The sequence below is a fragment of the Oncorhynchus tshawytscha genome, linkage group LG13, assembly GCF_018296145.1.
Source record: "Oncorhynchus tshawytscha isolate Ot180627B linkage group LG13, Otsh_v2.0, whole genome shotgun sequence".
Classification (NCBI taxonomy): domain Eukaryota; kingdom Metazoa; phylum Chordata; class Actinopteri; order Salmoniformes; family Salmonidae; genus Oncorhynchus; species Oncorhynchus tshawytscha.
In genome coordinates this window covers 46093016-46110219 of record NC_056441.1, presented here as the reverse complement: position 1 = coordinate 46110219, position 17204 = coordinate 46093016, and the positions used below count along the sequence as shown (strand labels likewise).

General features: G+C 46.5%; 1 protein-coding gene across 2 annotated transcripts in view; it reads left to right on the top strand.

The window, feature by feature from the left end:
• Window positions 1-17204, top strand: part of LOC112265072 (NEDD4-binding protein 2-like 2) — a 36743-nt gene that overhangs the window by 2088 nt on the left and 17451 nt on the right. The window contains exon 5 of one of the 2 annotated variants that reach the window (XM_024442095.2): window positions 2713-3331. The exons of the other annotated variant lie outside the window; for it this stretch is intronic. Within the exon in view, the coding sequence (XP_024297863.1) occupies window positions 2713-2881 (169 nt within the window). The 3' untranslated portion in view covers window positions 2882-3331. Of the gene's footprint in view, window positions 1-2712; window positions 3332-17204 lie in introns of those variants that run through there. 2 annotated transcript variants of the gene reach the window in all.

The following is a 17204-nucleotide window of genomic DNA, read 5'->3' as shown; positions in this document are numbered from 1 at the left end:
TATATACGGTACATCGTAGGGCATTCACTCGCTGCTCTAGAATGCAGGGGAAAACAGGTCAATTCAAGAGGGTGCTACTAACTTCATGTCAAAACATAGTTTTCTTTGCCTCATGTCATCATAAATCAAATACAATGATTAGATTGTTCTCTACAGTATTAGAATCTTACTATGCTTGTACTAACAGTGTTGATGAAATAAGAACATTAGTTTGTTGTGACCGTTTATAGTTTAGACTGTGCTGCTCTTAGTTGTATCTATTCCATTTTCGGCATTTGGAGGTGTTTCCACGCATTGAACCAATCCAAATCAACTTTACACCCTTGTCAGTTTCATCTCCAGATCATTGGCTTTAACCACTATCAATCTATGTTGAGAGGGGCTGTTATGGCGATTTAAATGCCCACACCAACAGAAATCCACTTTTTCGAGGTGAAAGATGATGGCCAGAGTTTACCCATGATGTACAACGATTTATGTCAAAGGGTCATTTTTGTCAAAGTATGATATATTTGGCCTTAACGTGATCTGAAGTGAGACATTTGTGGTAATCCATGTCAATGCCGTGTCTTCCTTGAAAATTATCGGTGGGTCTAATGCTGATTGGTTAAAAGCGCATTCCAGCTGGTGTCTATTCCACAAATTACAACAGGCTAAATCTATGACGTTAAAATGCCTATTTACTCTGTTCCATCTGACTGCGCAATCCACTGTCTCATCAGCCCAGCCAGGCAAGTTATAAACTTGATCTCTACTATAAAAAGCATCTTGACATTATCTCACATTATTTAAGACTAACATTTAGTTTTCAACAGAGGAAATTTGTATCAACCTTTGTCTGTCTCTCCGACATTTGCATCATTGTTTCAATATTCATATTCGATCTCCAGCTGTCCCATAGTAATGAACGTGTAGGAGTCCGGACGAGATATGCAGGCAGCGTTTCTCAGCAAGTTGAAATCATGAATCAGCTGGCTTCATTTTTATGGATATATACAAAGAAATGTCAATTGAAAAAAGGTTCAACAAAAAGAAGTGCAGCTAGTTTGCAGTCTTTGCAGCTTCAGTTTGAAGTTATTGTGTTAACTGTTGTTGGCTAGCTCCTTTAAACAACAGTGTTCTGACGAGAGAGCAACAACAACAAAAAATCACTAGAAAACAGCTTAAACAAACACAAATGCAGCTACTGTTATTCTGGCTGCATTGTTTGACGTGACTAAGTTAGCTGTAGTTGGCTAACTAGCAAGCAAAGGATAAGAACGTTGCCAGCCAGTGTGGCAATGGAACATTTAGAACAAACGACTGGGTCGCGTCCATAGATGCAGAACCAAAAGACTGAACGACTGAGTCGTGTCTCTCGCAACCCGAACCAATAGAACGAACGACCTGCCGGCTTGGATAGCAACCCTATATTTGTATCGGGGCTATATCTTGTGGAAGGATTAAATATTATGAATAAATGCATCAAAGTGTTTAAAGAAAATATGTCAATCATTATTTGAATATGTTGGTAACCCATTGTATAAAAGTCATAATGCACTTGAAGCCAGTGTTTGGAGGATATATTGGCACGGTTTGCCAATATATCCTCCAAGCACCTGTGCCAAAATATCCTCCAAACGGTTTCTCGGGCATTATCACTTAAATGATACGGCACCCACGGAAGAAAAACAAGTCCCTTATCTATGTTGTGCTGTTACATTTGTATTAGTGTTTCGTATCCGATGCCCAGGATGTTACATGTCATTTGCGGTGTGCATCATGGGCAAAGTCGTAGTTTCCTATCATTTCACTTCCCCTGTGAGAACCATGAGCATGGTCTGACTTGGCTTTGCTGTACTGAAGCCTAGCAGCAGCCTACCTACTCTAGGATGCACCTTAGCTAGCTACACTGACACCTGTCTGTGCCCTATTTGTTGATATTGATCCACTCCCTGTGGAAATCACCACAACGTTCCTTCCCACCCCCAATTTATGATTATGTATTGTAATGAATAGACATTACAATTACATAATAGCCTGCATCATTCTTCGGACGTGGAACGTTAACGAACATTTCCGCTCTAGGACTAGATAAATCGAAATAGGAGCGATAACTTCCTCTGGAGGGGTCCATTAAAGGGAAAGACTCAGAAATACACCATGACAACTGGAACAGATCACTTTCGAGGAGGGTAGATGTTGAAATTTAGTCTGTTAGCTTTGTAAATGAATATACTGTGTGTATAGAAACCGTGCATTCGGAAGTATTTAGACTCATTGAATTTATCAAAATTGTTAGGTTACAGCTTTATTCTAAAATGGATTAAATAAAATGCCCTCGTCAATCTACACACAGTAACCCGTAATAACAATTTGAAAACAGGTTTTTTGAAATGTATTACTATTTAATCCACTTTAGTATAAGGTTGTTGGATTCTGGGTTAAACTTGGAACATTGCTATCCTAGAGCGTTGATACATCAGAGGTAAGACTGGTATCTGAGGGGTGATAGAGAGACTGGTTTTTACATAGAGACTGGTTTTTACATTTTACATGATAGAGACTTGTTTTTACAAACCTTGAATGAGACTCGTTTTATAGGTTAACACCCTATAATTGAATGCCTGTTTATTATGTTTTGCATGAAGACATACTTTATAGCTTATTTATAAAACAAAACGTATGTAGAGCAGAAGAAACCTCCCAATACACCCGTCCTTCCCCCTCCAGGAGAAACAAGCACAGTGTGTCAAGGGAGAAGATTGGGCAGATGCTGGAGCGGTTTGAGCTGCCCATGTCCTTGGACATTGTGATGAACTCCCAGGAGCCCATTAGACCCACAAGACATCTCTCACAGCAGCAGAGACACAGCAGGGCCAACCACTCAGACTTCCACTAGTCTCGATGTCCTGGTGTATTCATTAGTGTACACCATAGCAAAATGTTCTTCACTTTCGCAAAACGCTATGCGAAGGAAAACAAAAGCAAGTCTTTCTTATTGCAAGTTTAAGTAGTCCCTCCCCATTTCTGCTTTCCCCCCCTAGTAAAAACAACCCTGATGACTATCAACCAACCACAATCAATGATCAGAGACAGCTGTATTACAAATTTCTTTTTTTAAATGATACTACCAGCATTTTACAGGATTGTTAGTGTATTTGATTTATACTGGCAGAATTTAAACCTATTTTTGTGAAAATAACATTTTCAGTGGCACTGAAGTCATTTTTTTTCCTATGTATTTCAACTGTATAAATTACAGGGTTTTTATTTATTTTTACTATTTTCTCCATTGTAGAATAGTAGTGACATCAAAACTATGAAATAACACATGGAATCATGTAGTAACCAAAAAAGGGTTAAACAAATCTAAATATATTTTCTATTTCTTCAAAGTAGCCATTCTTTGCCTTGGTGGCAGCTTTGCACACTCTTGGCATTCTCTCAACCAGCTTCACCTGGAATGCTTTTCCAACAGTCTTGAAGGAGTTTCCACATATGCTGAGCACTTGTTGGCTGCTTTCCTTCACTCTGGGGTCCAACTCATCCCAAACCATCTCAATTGGGTTGAGGTTGGTGTGATTGTGGAGGCCAGGTCATCTGATACAGCACTCCCATCACTCTCCTTCTTGGTCAAATAGCCTTTACACAGCCTGGAGGTTTGTTGGATCATTGTCCTGTTGAAAAACATATGATGGTCCCACGAAGCGCAAACCAGATGGGATGGTGTATCACTGCAGAATGCTGTGGTAGCCATGCTGGTTAAGTGTGCCTTGAATTCTACATAAATCACAGACAGTGTCACCAGAAAAGCACCATCACACCACCACCTCCGTACTTCACGGTGGGAACCACACATGCAGAGATCATCCGTTCACCTACTCAGCGTTTCACAAAGACACGGCGGTTGGAACCAAAAATCAAAAATTTGGACTCATCAGACCAAAGGACAGAGTTCCACTGGTTTAATGTCCATTCCTCATATTTCTTGGCTCAAGCAATTCTATTTTTCTTATTGGTGTCCTTTAGTAGTGGTTTCTTTGCAGCAATTTGACCATGAAGGCTTGATTCACAGTCTCCTCAGAACAGTTGATGTTGAGATGTGTCTGTTACTTGAACTCTGAGAAGCATTTATTTGGGCTGCAATTTCTGAGCCTGGTAACTCTAATGAACTTATCCTCTGCAGCAGAGGTAACTCTGGGTCTTGCTTTCCTGTGTCGGTCCTCATGAGAGCCAGCTTCATCATGGCGCTTGATTGTTTTTGCGACTGCACTTGAAGAAACTTTCAAAGTTCTTGAAATGGTCTGTATTGACTGACCTCCATGTCTTAAATGAATGATGGACTGTCGTTTCTCTTTGCTTATTTGAGCTGTTCTTGCCAATATATGGACTTGGTCTTTTACCAGATAAGGCTATCTTCAGTATACCACCTATACCTTGTCACAACATAAGTGATTGGCTCAAACACATTAAGAAGGAAAGAAATTCCACAAGTTAATGTTTAACAAGGCACACCTGTTAATTGAAATGCATTCCAGGTGACTACCTCATGAAGCTGGTCACCAAGGCAAAGGGTGGCTTCTCAAATATAAAATATATTTTGATTAACACTTTTTTGGTTACTGCATGATCACATATGTGTCATTTCATAGTTTTGTCTTCACTATTATTCTACAATGTAGAAAATAGTTAAAAAAATAAAACCCTTGAATGAGTAGGTGTCCAAACGTTTGACTGGTAGGGTATACATTTCTTAATTCCATTATTTAACTTTTAGATATGTGTGAATTTTTAGATACTACTGCACTGTTGGAGCTAGGAACACAAGCATTTCGCTACACCTGCAATAACATCTGCTAAATATGTGTATGAGACCAATAGTTTGATTAGATTTTTTACTTGTACATTTTTGTCATTAAAAATTGTTAAATGGGTGTTGTGTTCTTCAAGTCTATCCTGCATGTTGTGTGTGTGTGTGTGTGGGGGGGTCTTACCCTTTTCATATGTAATATTAAGTTGAAGTCAGAAGTTTACAAACACCTAAGCCAACTACGTTTAAACTCAGTTTTTCACAATTCCTGACATTTAATCCTAGTAAAAATTCCCTGTCTTAGGTCAGTTAGAATCACCACTTTATTTTAAGGATGTGAAATGTCAGAATAATAGTAGAGAGTGATTTATTTCAGCGTTTATTTCTTTCATCACATTCCCAGTGGGTCAGAAGTTTACATACACTCAATTAGTATTTGGTAAAATTACCTTTTAAATTGTTTAACTTGGTTCAAACATTTTGGTAGCCTTCCACAAGCTTCCCACAATAAGTTGGGTGAATTTTGGTACATTCCTCCTGACAGAGCTGGTGTAGCTGAGTCAGGTTTGTAGGCCTCTTTGCTCACACACGCTTTTTCAGTTCTGCCCACACATTTTCCATAGGATTGAGGTCAGGGCTTTGTAATGGCCACTTCAATACCTTGACTTTGTTGTCCTTAAAGCTATTTTGCCACAACTTTGGAAGTATGCTTGGGGTCATTGTCCATTTGGAAGACCCATTTGTGACCAAGCTTTAATTCCTGACTGATGTCTTGAGATGTTGCTTCAATATATCCACATAATTGTCCTCCCTCATGATGCCATCTATTTTGTTTAGTGCACCAGTCCCTCCTGCAGCAAACAACCCCACAACATGATGCTGCCACCCCCGTGCTTCGCGGTTGGGATGGTTTTCTTCAGCTTGCAAGCCTCCCCCTGGTCATTATTGCCAAACAGTTCAATTTTTGTTTCATCAGACCAGAGGACATTTCTCCAAAAAGTATGATTTGGAGTATGATTGTCCCCATGTGCAGTTGCAAACCGTAGTCTGGCTTTTTTTATGGCGCTTTTGGAGCAGTGGCTTCTTCCTTGCTGAGCGGCCTTTCATGTTATGTCAATATAGGATTCGTTTTACTGTGGATATAAATACTTTTGTACCTGTTTCCTCCAGCAACTTCACAAGGTCCTTTGCTGTTGTTCTGGGATTGATTTGCACTTTTCGCACCAAAGTTCGTTCATCTCTAGGGGACAGAACACATCTCCTTCCTGAGCAGTATGACTGCTGTGTGGTCCCATGGTGTTTATACTTGCATGGTATAGTTTGCACAGGTGAATGTGGTACGTTCAGGCGTTTGGAAATTGCTCCCAAGGATGAACCAGACTTTTCTGAGGTATTGTCTGATTTCTTTTGATTTTTCCCATAATGTCAAGCAGAGGCACTGAGTTTGAAGATAGGCCTTGAAATTCATCCACAGGTACACCCCCAATTGCCTCAAATTATGTCAAATTAGCCCATCAGAAGCTTCTAAAGCCATGACATTTTCTGGAATTTTCCAAGCTGTTTAAAGGTACAGTCAACTCAGTGTATATACATTTTTGACCCAATGGAATTGTGACAGTGAAATATCTGTAAATAAATACAGAAATATCTGTAAACAATTGTTGGAAAAATGTATTGTGTCATGCACAAAGTAGATGTCCTAACTGACTTGCCAAAACTATAGTTTGTTAACAAGAAATTTGTGGAGTGGTTTTAAAGTTTAATTTTAATGACTCCAACCTAACCTACCTTATGTAAACTTCTGACTTCAACTGTAGTTCTTGGGGTATGCATCTATCAATGCCGAACTGTACGTATCATTCCATTCCACCTAGTGAAAATCATTGGGTGTTAGTTTGCTTTCACTTAAGTAGACCAATTTGCAGGGGTCACTATAAGAGCATTTTGATTTTTGTCAGTCAGTGTAACGGTTTTCTAGTGGTGATGAAGGAGAGTCGGACCAAACTGCAGCGTGTCGATTGCGATCCATATTTATTAAACAAAACGTAAACACGACTAAACACTAAAACACTAAACACTACAAAACAATAAACGTAATGAAAACCGAAAACAGCCTATCTAGTGCAAACTAACAGAGAGTACAAGTAAGACACTAAGGACAATCACCCACGACAAACTCAAAGAATATGGCTGCCTAAATATGGTTCCCAATCAGAGACAACGATAAGCACCTGCCTCTGATTGAGAACCACTCCAGACAGCCATAGACCTTGCTAGACAACCCACTAAGCTACAATCCCAATACCACCACCAAAACCCCAAGACAAACACACCACAATTACAAAAACCCCATGCCACACCCTGGCCTGACCAAATACATAAAGATAAACACAAAATACTTTGACCAGCGCGTGACAGAACCCCCTAAGGTGCGGACTCCTGAACGCACCTCAAAACAATAGGGAGGGTCCGGGTGGGCGTCTGTCCATGGTGGCGGCTCCGGCGCGGGCGTGGACCCCACTCCTTTAATGTCTTAGTCCCCTCTCCCTTCGTCCCTGGATAGTCCACCCTCGCCGCCGACCATGGCCTAGTAGTCCCCACCCAGAACCCCACTGGACTGAGGAGCAGATCGGGACTGAAGGACAGCTCGGGACCGAGGCAGCTCGGGACTGAGGGAAGCTCGGGAGTGAGAGGAAAGCTCAGGAGTGAGAGGAAGCTCAGGAGTGAGAGGAAGCTCAGGAGTGAGAGGAAGCTCAGGAGTGAGAGGAAGCTCAGGCAGGTAGATAGATCTACCAGCTCCTGGCTGGCTGGTGGTTTCAGCAGATCCTGGCTGACTGGCAGATCCTGGCTGACTGGCAGATCCTGGCTGACTGGCAGATCTGGAAGAGTCTGGCTGACTGGCAGATCTGGAAGAGTCTGGTTGACTGGCAGATCTGGAAGAGTCTGGTTGACTGGCAGATCTGGAAGAGTCTGGTTGACTGGCAGATCTGGAAGAGTCTGGTTGACTGGCAGATCTGGAAGAGTCTGGTTGACTGGCAGATCTGGAAGAGTCTGGTTGACTGGCAGATCTGGAAGAGTCTGGTTGACTGGCAGATCTGGAAGAGTCTGGTTGACTGGCAGATCTGGAAGAGTCTGGTTGACTGGCAGATCTGGAAGAGTCTGGCTGACTGGCAGATCTGGAAGAGTCTGGCTGACTGGCAGATCTGGAAGAGTCTGGCTGACTGGTAGATCTGGCGGCGCTGGGCAGACTGGCGGCGCTGGGCAGACTGGCGGCGCTGGGCAGACTGGCGGCGCTGGGCAGACTGGCGGCGCTGGGCAGACTGGCGGCGCTGGGCAGACTGGCGACGCTGGGCAGACTGGCGACGCTGGGCAGACTGGCGACGCTGGGCAGACTGGCGGCGCTGGGCAGACTGGCGACGCTGGGCAGACTGGGGGCACTGGCGGTGCTGGGCAGACTGGCGGCACTAGCTGCTCCATATAGGCTGACAGCTCTGGCGGCTTCTTACAGACTGACCGCTCTGGCGGCTCCGGGCTGACTGGCAGCTCCTTGCAGACTGGCAGCTGACAGACTGACAGCTCCGTGCAGACTGACAGCTCCTTGCAGACTGACAGCTCCTTGCAGACTGGCAGCTCCTTGCAGACTGGCAGCTCCATGCAGACTGGCAGCTCCATGCAGACTGGCAGCTCCATGCAGACTGGCAGCTCCATGCAGACTGGCTGCTCTATGCAGACTGACAGCTCTGGCTGCTTCATGCAGACTGACATCTCTGGCTGCTCCATGTAGACTGGCTGCTTCATGCAGACTGGCAGCTCGGGCTGCTTCATGTAGACTGACAGCTCTGGCTGCTCCATGCGGACTGACAGCTCTGGCTGCTCCATGTAGACTGACTGCTTCATGCAGACTGGCAGCTCGGGCTGCTTCATGTAGACTGACAGCTCTGGCTGCTCCATGCAGACTGACAGCTCTGACTGTTCCATGCAGACTGACAGCTCTGGCTGCTTCATGCAGACTGGCAGCTCTGGCTGCTCCATGTAGACTGGCTGCTTCATGCAGACTGGCAGCTCGGGCTGCTTCATGTAGACTGACAGCTCCGGCTGCTCCTTGCAGACTGGCAGCTCCATGCAGACTGGCAGCTCTGGCTGCTCCATGCAGACTGACAGCTCTGGCTGCTTCATGCAGACTGACGGCTCTGGCTGCTCCATGCAGACTGACAGCTCTGGCTGCTCCATGCAGACTGGCTGCTTCATGCAGACTGGCAGCTCTGGCTGCTCCATGCAGACTGACAGCTCTGGCTGCTCCATGCAGACTGACAGCTCTGGCTGCTCCTTGCAGACTGGCAGCTCTGGCTGCTCCATGCAGACTGACAGCTCTGGCTGCTCCATGCAGACTGACATCTCTGGCTGCTCCATGCAGACTGACATCTCTGGCTGCTCCATGCAGACTGACATCTCTGGCTGCTCCATGCAGACTGACATCTCTGGCTGCTCCATGCAGACTGACATCTCTGGCTGCTCCATGCAGACTGACATCTCTGGCTGCTCTATGCGGACTGACAGCTCTGGCTGCTCCATGCAGGCTGGCAGCTCTGGCTGCGCTGAACAGGCGGGAGACTCCGGCAGCGTAGGAGAGGAGAAAGGCTCTGGCTGCGCTAAACAGGCGGGAGGCTCCGGCAGCGCTGTAGAGGAGGAAGGCTCTGGCTGCGCTGAACAGGCGGGAGGATCCGGCACCGCTGTAGAGGGGGGGTCTTACCCTTTTCATATGTAATATTAAGTTGAAGTCAGAAGTTTACAAACACCTAAGCCAACTACGTTTAAACTCAGTTTTTCACAATTCCTGACATTTAATCCTAGTAAAAATTCCCTGTCTTAGGTCAGTTAGAATCACCACTTTATTTTAAGGATGTGAAATGTCAGAATAATAGTAGAGAGTGATTTATTTCAGCGTTTATTTCTTTCATCACATTCCCAGTGGGTCAGAAGTTTACATACACTCAATTAGTATTTGGTAAAATTACCTTTTAAATTGTTTAACTTGGTTCAAACATTTTGGGTAGCCTTCCACAAGCTTCCCACAATAAGTTGGGTGAATTTTGGTACATTCCTCCTGACAGAGCTGGTGTAGCTGAGTCAGGTTTGTAGGCCTCTTTGCTCACACACGCTTTTTCAGTTCTGCCCACACATTTTCCATAGGATTGAGGTCAGGGCTTTGTAATGGCCACTTCAATACCTTGACTTTGTTGTCCTTAAAGCTATTTTGCCACAACTTTGGAAGTATGCTTGGGGTCATTGTCCATTTGGAAGACCCATTTGTGACCAAGCTTTAATTCCTGACTGATGTCTTGAGATGTTGCTTCAATATATCCACATAATTGTCCTCCCTCATGATGCCATCTATTTTGTTTAGTGCACCAGTCCCTCCTGCAGCAAACAACCCCACAACATGATGCTGCCACCCCCGTGCTTCGCGGTTGGGATGGTTTTCTTCAGCTTGCAAGCCTCCCCCTGGTCATTATTGCCAAACAGTTCAATTTTTGTTTCATCAGACCAGAGGACATTTCTCCAAAAAGTATGATTTGGAGTATGATTGTCCCCATGTGCAGTTGCAAACCGTAGTCTGGCTTTTTTTATGGCGCTTTTGGAGCAGTGGCTTCTTCCTTGCTGAGCGGCCTTTCATGTTATGTCAATATAGGATTCGTTTTACTGTGGATATAAATACTTTTGTACCTGTTTCCTCCAGCAACTTCACAAGGTCCTTTGCTGTTGTTCTGGGATTGATTTGCACTTTTCGCACCAAAGTTCGTTCATCTCTAGGGGACAGAACACATCTCCTTCCTGAGCAGTATGACTGCTGTGTGGTCCCATGGTGTTTATACTTGCATGGTATAGTTTGCACAGGTGAATGTGGTACGTTCAGGCGTTTGGAAATTGCTCCCAAGGATGAACCAGACTTTTCTGAGGTATTGTCTGATTTCTTTTGATTTTTCCCATAATGTCAAGCAGAGGCACTGAGTTTGAAGATAGGCCTTGAAATTCATCCACAGGTACACCCCCAATTGCCTCAAATTATGTCAAATTAGCCCATCAGAAGCTTCTAAAGCCATGACATTTTCTGGAATTTTCCAAGCTGTTTAAAGGTACAGTCAACTCAGTGTATATACATTTTTGACCCAATGGAATTGTGACAGTGAAATATCTGTAAATAAATACAGAAATATCTGTAAACAATTGTTGGAAAAATGTATTGTGTCATGCACAAAGTAGATGTCCTAACTGACTTGCCAAAACTATAGTTTGTTAACAAGAAATTTGTGGAGTGGTTTTAAAGTTTAATTTTAATGACTCCAACCTAACCTACCTTATGTAAACTTCTGACTTCAACTGTAGTTCTTGGGGTATGCATCTATCAATGCCGAACTGTACGTATCATTCCATTCCACCTAGTGAAAATCATTGGGTGTTAGTTTGCTTTCACTTAAGTACACCAATTTGCAGGGGTCACTATAAGAGCATTTTTGATTTTTGTCAGTCAGTGTAACGGTTTTCTAGTGGTGATGAAGGAGAGTCGGACCAAACTGCAGCGTGTCGATTGCGATCCATATTTATTAAACAAAACGTAAACACGACTAAACACTAAACACGACTAAACACTAAACACTACAAAACAATAAACGTAATGAAAACCGAAAACAGCCTATCTAGTGCAAACTAACAGAGAGTACAAGTAAGACACTAAGGACAATCACCCACGACAAACTCCCAAAGAATATGGCTGCCTAAATATGGTTCCCAATCAGAGACAACGATAAGCACCTGCCTCTGATTGAGAACCACTCCAGACAGCCATAGACCTTGCTAGACAACCCACTAAGCTACAATCCCAATACCACCACCAAAACCCCAAGACAAACACACCACAATTACAAAAACCCCATGCCACACCCTGGCCTGACCAAATACATAAAGATAAACACAAAATACTTTGACCAGGGCGTGACAGAACCCCCTAAGGTGCGGACTCCTGAACGCACCTCAAAACAATAGGGAGGGTCCGGGTGGGCGTCTGTCCATGGTGGCGGCTCCGGCGCGGGACGTGGACCCCACTCCTTTAATGTCTTAGTCCCCTCTCCCTTCGTCCCTGGATAGTCCACCCTCGCCGCCGACCATGGCCTAGTAGTCCCCACCCAGAACCCCACTGGACTGAGGAGCAGATCGGGACTGAAGGACAGCTCGGGACCGAGGCAGCTCGGGACTGAGGGGAAGCTCAGGAGTGAGAGAAAGCTCAGGAGTGAGAGAAAGCTCAGGAGTGAGAGGAAGCTCAGGAGTGAGAGGAAGCTCAGGAGTGAGAGGAAGCTCAGGCAGGTAGATAGATCTACCAGCTCCTGGCTGGCTGGTGGTTTCAGCAGATCCTGGCTGACTGGCAGATCCTGGCTGACTGGCAGATCCTGGCTGACTGGCAGATCTGGAAGAGTCTGGCTGACTGGCAGATCTGGAAGAGTCTGGCTGACTGGCAGATCTGGAAGAGTCTGGTTGACTGGCAGATCTGGAAGAGTCTGGTTGACTGGCAGATCTGGAAGAGTCTGGTTGACTGGCAGATCTGGAAGAGTCTGGTTGACTGGCAGATCTGGAAGAGTCTGGTTGACTGGCAGATCTGGAAGAGTCTGGTTGACTGGCAGATCTGGAAGAGTCTGGTTGACTGGCAGATCTGGAAGAGTCTGGTTGACTGGCAGATCTGGAAGAGTCTGGCTGACTGGCAGATCTGGAAGAGTCTGGCTGACTGGCAGATCTGGAAGAGTCTGGCTGACTGGCAGATCTGGAAGAGTCTGGCTGACTGGTAGATCTGGCGGCGCTGGGCAGACTGGCGGCGCTGGGCAGATCTGGAAGAGTGGCGGCGCTGGGCAGACTGGCGGCGCTGGGCAGACTGGCGGCGCTGGGCAGACTGGCGACGCTGGGCAGACTGGCGACGCTGGGCAGACTGGCGACGCTGGGCAGACTGGCGGCGCTGGGCAGACTGGCGACGCTGGGCAGACTGGGGGCACTGGCGGCGCTGGGCAGACTGGCGGCACTAGCTGCTCCATATAGGCTGACAGCTCTGGCGGCTTCTTACAGACTGACCGCTCTGGCGGCTCCGGGCTGACTGGCAGCTCCTTGCAGACTGGCAGCTCCGTACAGACTGACAGCTCCGTGCAGACTGACAGCTCCTTGCAGACTGACAGCTCCTTGCAGACTGGCAGCTCCTGCAGACTGGCAGCTCCATGCAGACTGGCAGCTCCATGCAGACTGGCAGCTCCATGCAGACTGGCAGCTCCATGCAGACTGGCTGCTCTATGCAGACTGACAGCTCTGGCTGCTTCATGCAGACTGACATCTCTGGCTGCTCCATGTAGACTGGCTGCTTCATGCAGACTGGCAGCTCGGGCTGCTTCATGTAGACTGACAGCTCTGGCTGCTCCATGCGGACTGACAGCTCTGGCTGCTCCATGTAGACTGACTGCTTCATGCAGACTGGCAGCTCGGGCTGCTTCATGTAGACTGACAGCTCTGGCTGCTCCATGCAGACTGACAGCTCTGACTGTTCCATGCAGACTGACAGCTCTGGCTGCTTCATGCAGACTGGCAGCTCTGGCTGCTCCATGTAGACTGGCTGCTTCATGCAGACTGGCAGCTCGGGCTGCTTCATGTAGACTGACAGCTCTGGCTGCTCCTTGCAGACTGGCAGCTCCATGCAGACTGGCAGCTCTGGCTGCTCCATGCAGACTGACAGCTCTGGCTGCTTCATGCAGACTGGCAGCTCTGGCTGCTCCATGCAGACTGGCAGCTCTGGCTGCTCCATGCAGACTGACAGCTCTGGCTGCTCCTGCAGACTGGCTCCATGCAGACTGGCAGCTCTGGCTGCTCCATGCAGACTGACAGCTCTGGCTGCTCCATGCAGACTGACAGCTCTGGCCATGCAGACTGGCAGCTCTGGCTGCTCCATGTAGACTGACAGCTCTGGCTGCTCCATGCAGACTGACAGCTCTGGCTGCTCCTTGTAGACTGGCAGCTCTGGCTGCTCCATGCAGACTGACATCTCTGGCTGCTCCATGCAGACTGACATCTCTGGCTGCTCCATGCAGACTGACATCTCTGGCTGCTCCATGCAGACTGACAGCTCTGGCTGCTCTATGCGGACTGACAGCTCTGGCTGCTCCATGCAGGCTGGCAGCTCTGGCTGCGCTGAACAGGCGGGAGACTCCGGCAGCGTAGGAGAGGAGAAAGGCTCTGGCTGCGCTAAACAGGCGGGAGGCTCCGGCAGCGCTGTAGAGGAGGAAGGCTCTGGCTGCGCTGAACAGGCGGGAGGATCCGGCAGCGCTGTAGAGGAGAAAGGCTCTGGCTGCGCTAAACAGGCGGGAGACTCCAGCAGCGCAGGAGAGGAGAAAAGCGCTGGCTGCGCTGAACAGGCGAGGCACACTGAAGGCCTGGTGCATGGTGCTGGAACTGGTGGTACTGGATCGAGGACACGCACAGGAAGCCTGGAGCGGGGAGCTGCTACCGGAGGACTGGAGTGTGGAGGTGGCACAGGATGGGCTAGACCGTGAAGGCGTACTGGAGATCTTGAGAGCAGTGTTGGCACAGGATGTGCAAGGCTAGGGATGTGCACAGGAGGCCTGGTGCGTGAGGCTGGCACCAACTTCACCAGCCGACTAACACGCACCTCAGGACGAGTATGGAGCGCTAACCCAGGTGCCATCAAATCCCCAACACGTTCCGTCGGGGAATTCCATGCAAAAAGCACCAACACAGCAACTCCCTCATTTCTCTCTCCTCCAATTTCCCCATTAACTCCTTCACAGTCTCTGGTTCTGGTCTCCTCCTTGGCTCCTCACGATAAACAGGGAGAGTTGGCTCAGGTCTGACTCCTGACTCTGCCACACTCTCCCTGAGCCCCCCCCCAAGAAATTTTTGGGGCTGATTCTCAGGCTTCCATCCGCTACGCCGTGCTGCCTCCTCATATCTGCGCCTCTCAGCTTTCGCCGCCTCCAGTTCTTCCTTGGGGCGGCGATATTCTCCAGGCTGAGCCCAGGGTCCTTTACCGTCCAGTTCTTCCTCCCATGTCCATTTCTCCAGGTGGTGCAGCCTCTCCCACTGCAGCTGCTGCTGCCTCTGTTGCCTCTCCTGTGGTTCCTGCCTGTTAACACGCTGCTTGGTCCGTTGGTGGTGGGTGATTCTGTAACGGTTTTCTAGTGGTGATGAAGGAGAGTCGGACCAAACTGCAGCGTGTCGATTGCGATCCATATTTATTAAACAAAACGTAAACACGACTAAACACTAAACACGACTAAACACTAAACACTACAAAACAATAAACGTAATGAAAACCGAAAACAGCCTATCTAGTGCAAACTAACAGAGAGTACAAGTAAGACACTAAGGACAATCACCCACGACAAACTCAAAGAATATGGCTGCCTAAATATGGTTCCCAATCAGACAACGATAAGCACCTGCCTCTGATTGAGAACCACTCCAGACAGCCATAGACCTTGCTAGACAACCCACTAAGCTACAATCCCAATACCACCACCAAAACCCCAAGACAAACACACCACAATTACAAAAACCCCATGCCACACCCTGGCCTGACCAAATACATAAAGATAAACACAAAATACTTTGACCAGGGCGTGACAGTCAGCACCATTGTCTAGCCTAACGACTCAAACTAAATTATTTCGCTGACATTTACGTCCGTGTGCGTGGCGCTGTGTTTAGCCAGAGCAAGGAGTCTTGGTGGGAAAGACTATAAGGACACACCTGACGCTTAAACCGATTAGCAAAAAACTAAAACCGACCCTTACCTTAACCAAACCCTAAACCTAAGTTTAATTAATTCTGAACTGGTTTGGGCGTCAGGCGTGTCCTTCTAGACTTTTCCAGTGTGGGTAACCAGGCAAACCACCCAGCACTGGATTGGTGCAGCTATGAACAAATTGGCGCCATTTTGAAGCTGAGAGGAGGATCACAGCCGTAGAGGGAAAGACGATTGGCTACAATTCATCAAATAAGGTAGTATTTCATTAAAACCCGGTTAACGTGTTGTGTATTGTATTCCAACATGGCATGAAGTCGATTTTGTACTTCAACGAAGAGGCGACAGATGAATGTAGCTAGCTATGATTCAAAGGACGTATTTGTAATGCATTTGATTGTAGTGGCTAGCCCTAGCTTGCGTGTGCCCACCCTGTCCAGCCAAGATAGCCAGCGTGTGTGTGACTGCAGTGTTATTATTGAATTGCTTCAGATTTGCCATCTATTCTAGTTCCTCGCCGCATACAACGTAGTCATTGAACCGTAGCTAGATGTGTCTATAAGGCTGTAACTATCAGCTAACTGAATAAGAATAGCCTGGTCAATGGTATGGCGTTAGTCTAACCGTAACTCCGACTCGACGTTCAGTACGTCTCTGTAGTTGGAACGGTGCTATGTCTGAATGTGGACACCGCGAAGACAGCAGGAGATGCAGTATCTATGGCTTGGGGAATGGACCTCGACCAGGGATGGGCACCGTGGCATAGAGAAGTTTCGCAGATGGGCCACCCTTTTTTCTTTGTTTTCTTCCAAGAGCTAGATAAATGTGCGGTGTTATAGCTAATCTCATGCTATTTTGCCATGAGTCTGAGAGAAAATATTTCTGGTTTTAGATCAAAGGGATTCTTGAAAGACAGGATAATCAATTCCCCCCACGTATTTATTTTAATATTTATGCCATTCACTCACTGCTCTTGAATGTAGTTTCCAGTAAATTCAAGAGGGTGTTACTAAATTAATGTATAAACCTAGTTTTCTTTAACGTATGTCATTATGAATCACAGAATTAATCATTAGATTGAATTAACCGTTTGGGAACAATCTCTAGCTGCGTGTACCCCCTCTAGCACCAGGGTCAGCGCACTCGCAAATGTTGTTTTTTGCCATCATTGTAAGCCTGCCACACACACACACTATACGATACATTTATTAAACATAATGAGTGTGCGTTTTTGTCACAACCCGACTCGTGGGAAGTAAAATACAAATAATAATAATCAATCATTTTGCTCTTTATTTAGCCGTCTTACGTATACATATAACAATTTAAAGGCATGCTACCAACAAATTAAGTGCAAACAATTCACACAATGAATGCGCAAGAATTGGCAGAAGACAGCTGAGCCATTCTGAAAAGAGGCTTGCCTATATATTCGCCACACAACCCTCCCTTTCTTGTGTCTACATTTTAAATTATAGTCAAGACACATTTATCTTAACATATATTTTGGATGCGTTTCAGTGATAGCCGCAAGTCAATAATCAGGCCTATTGCCACGCTTCCCAAATAGACAGGCCTATGAGCTTGTGATTTGAAACAATCCACAGCTATTTTTGAAAACAAGCT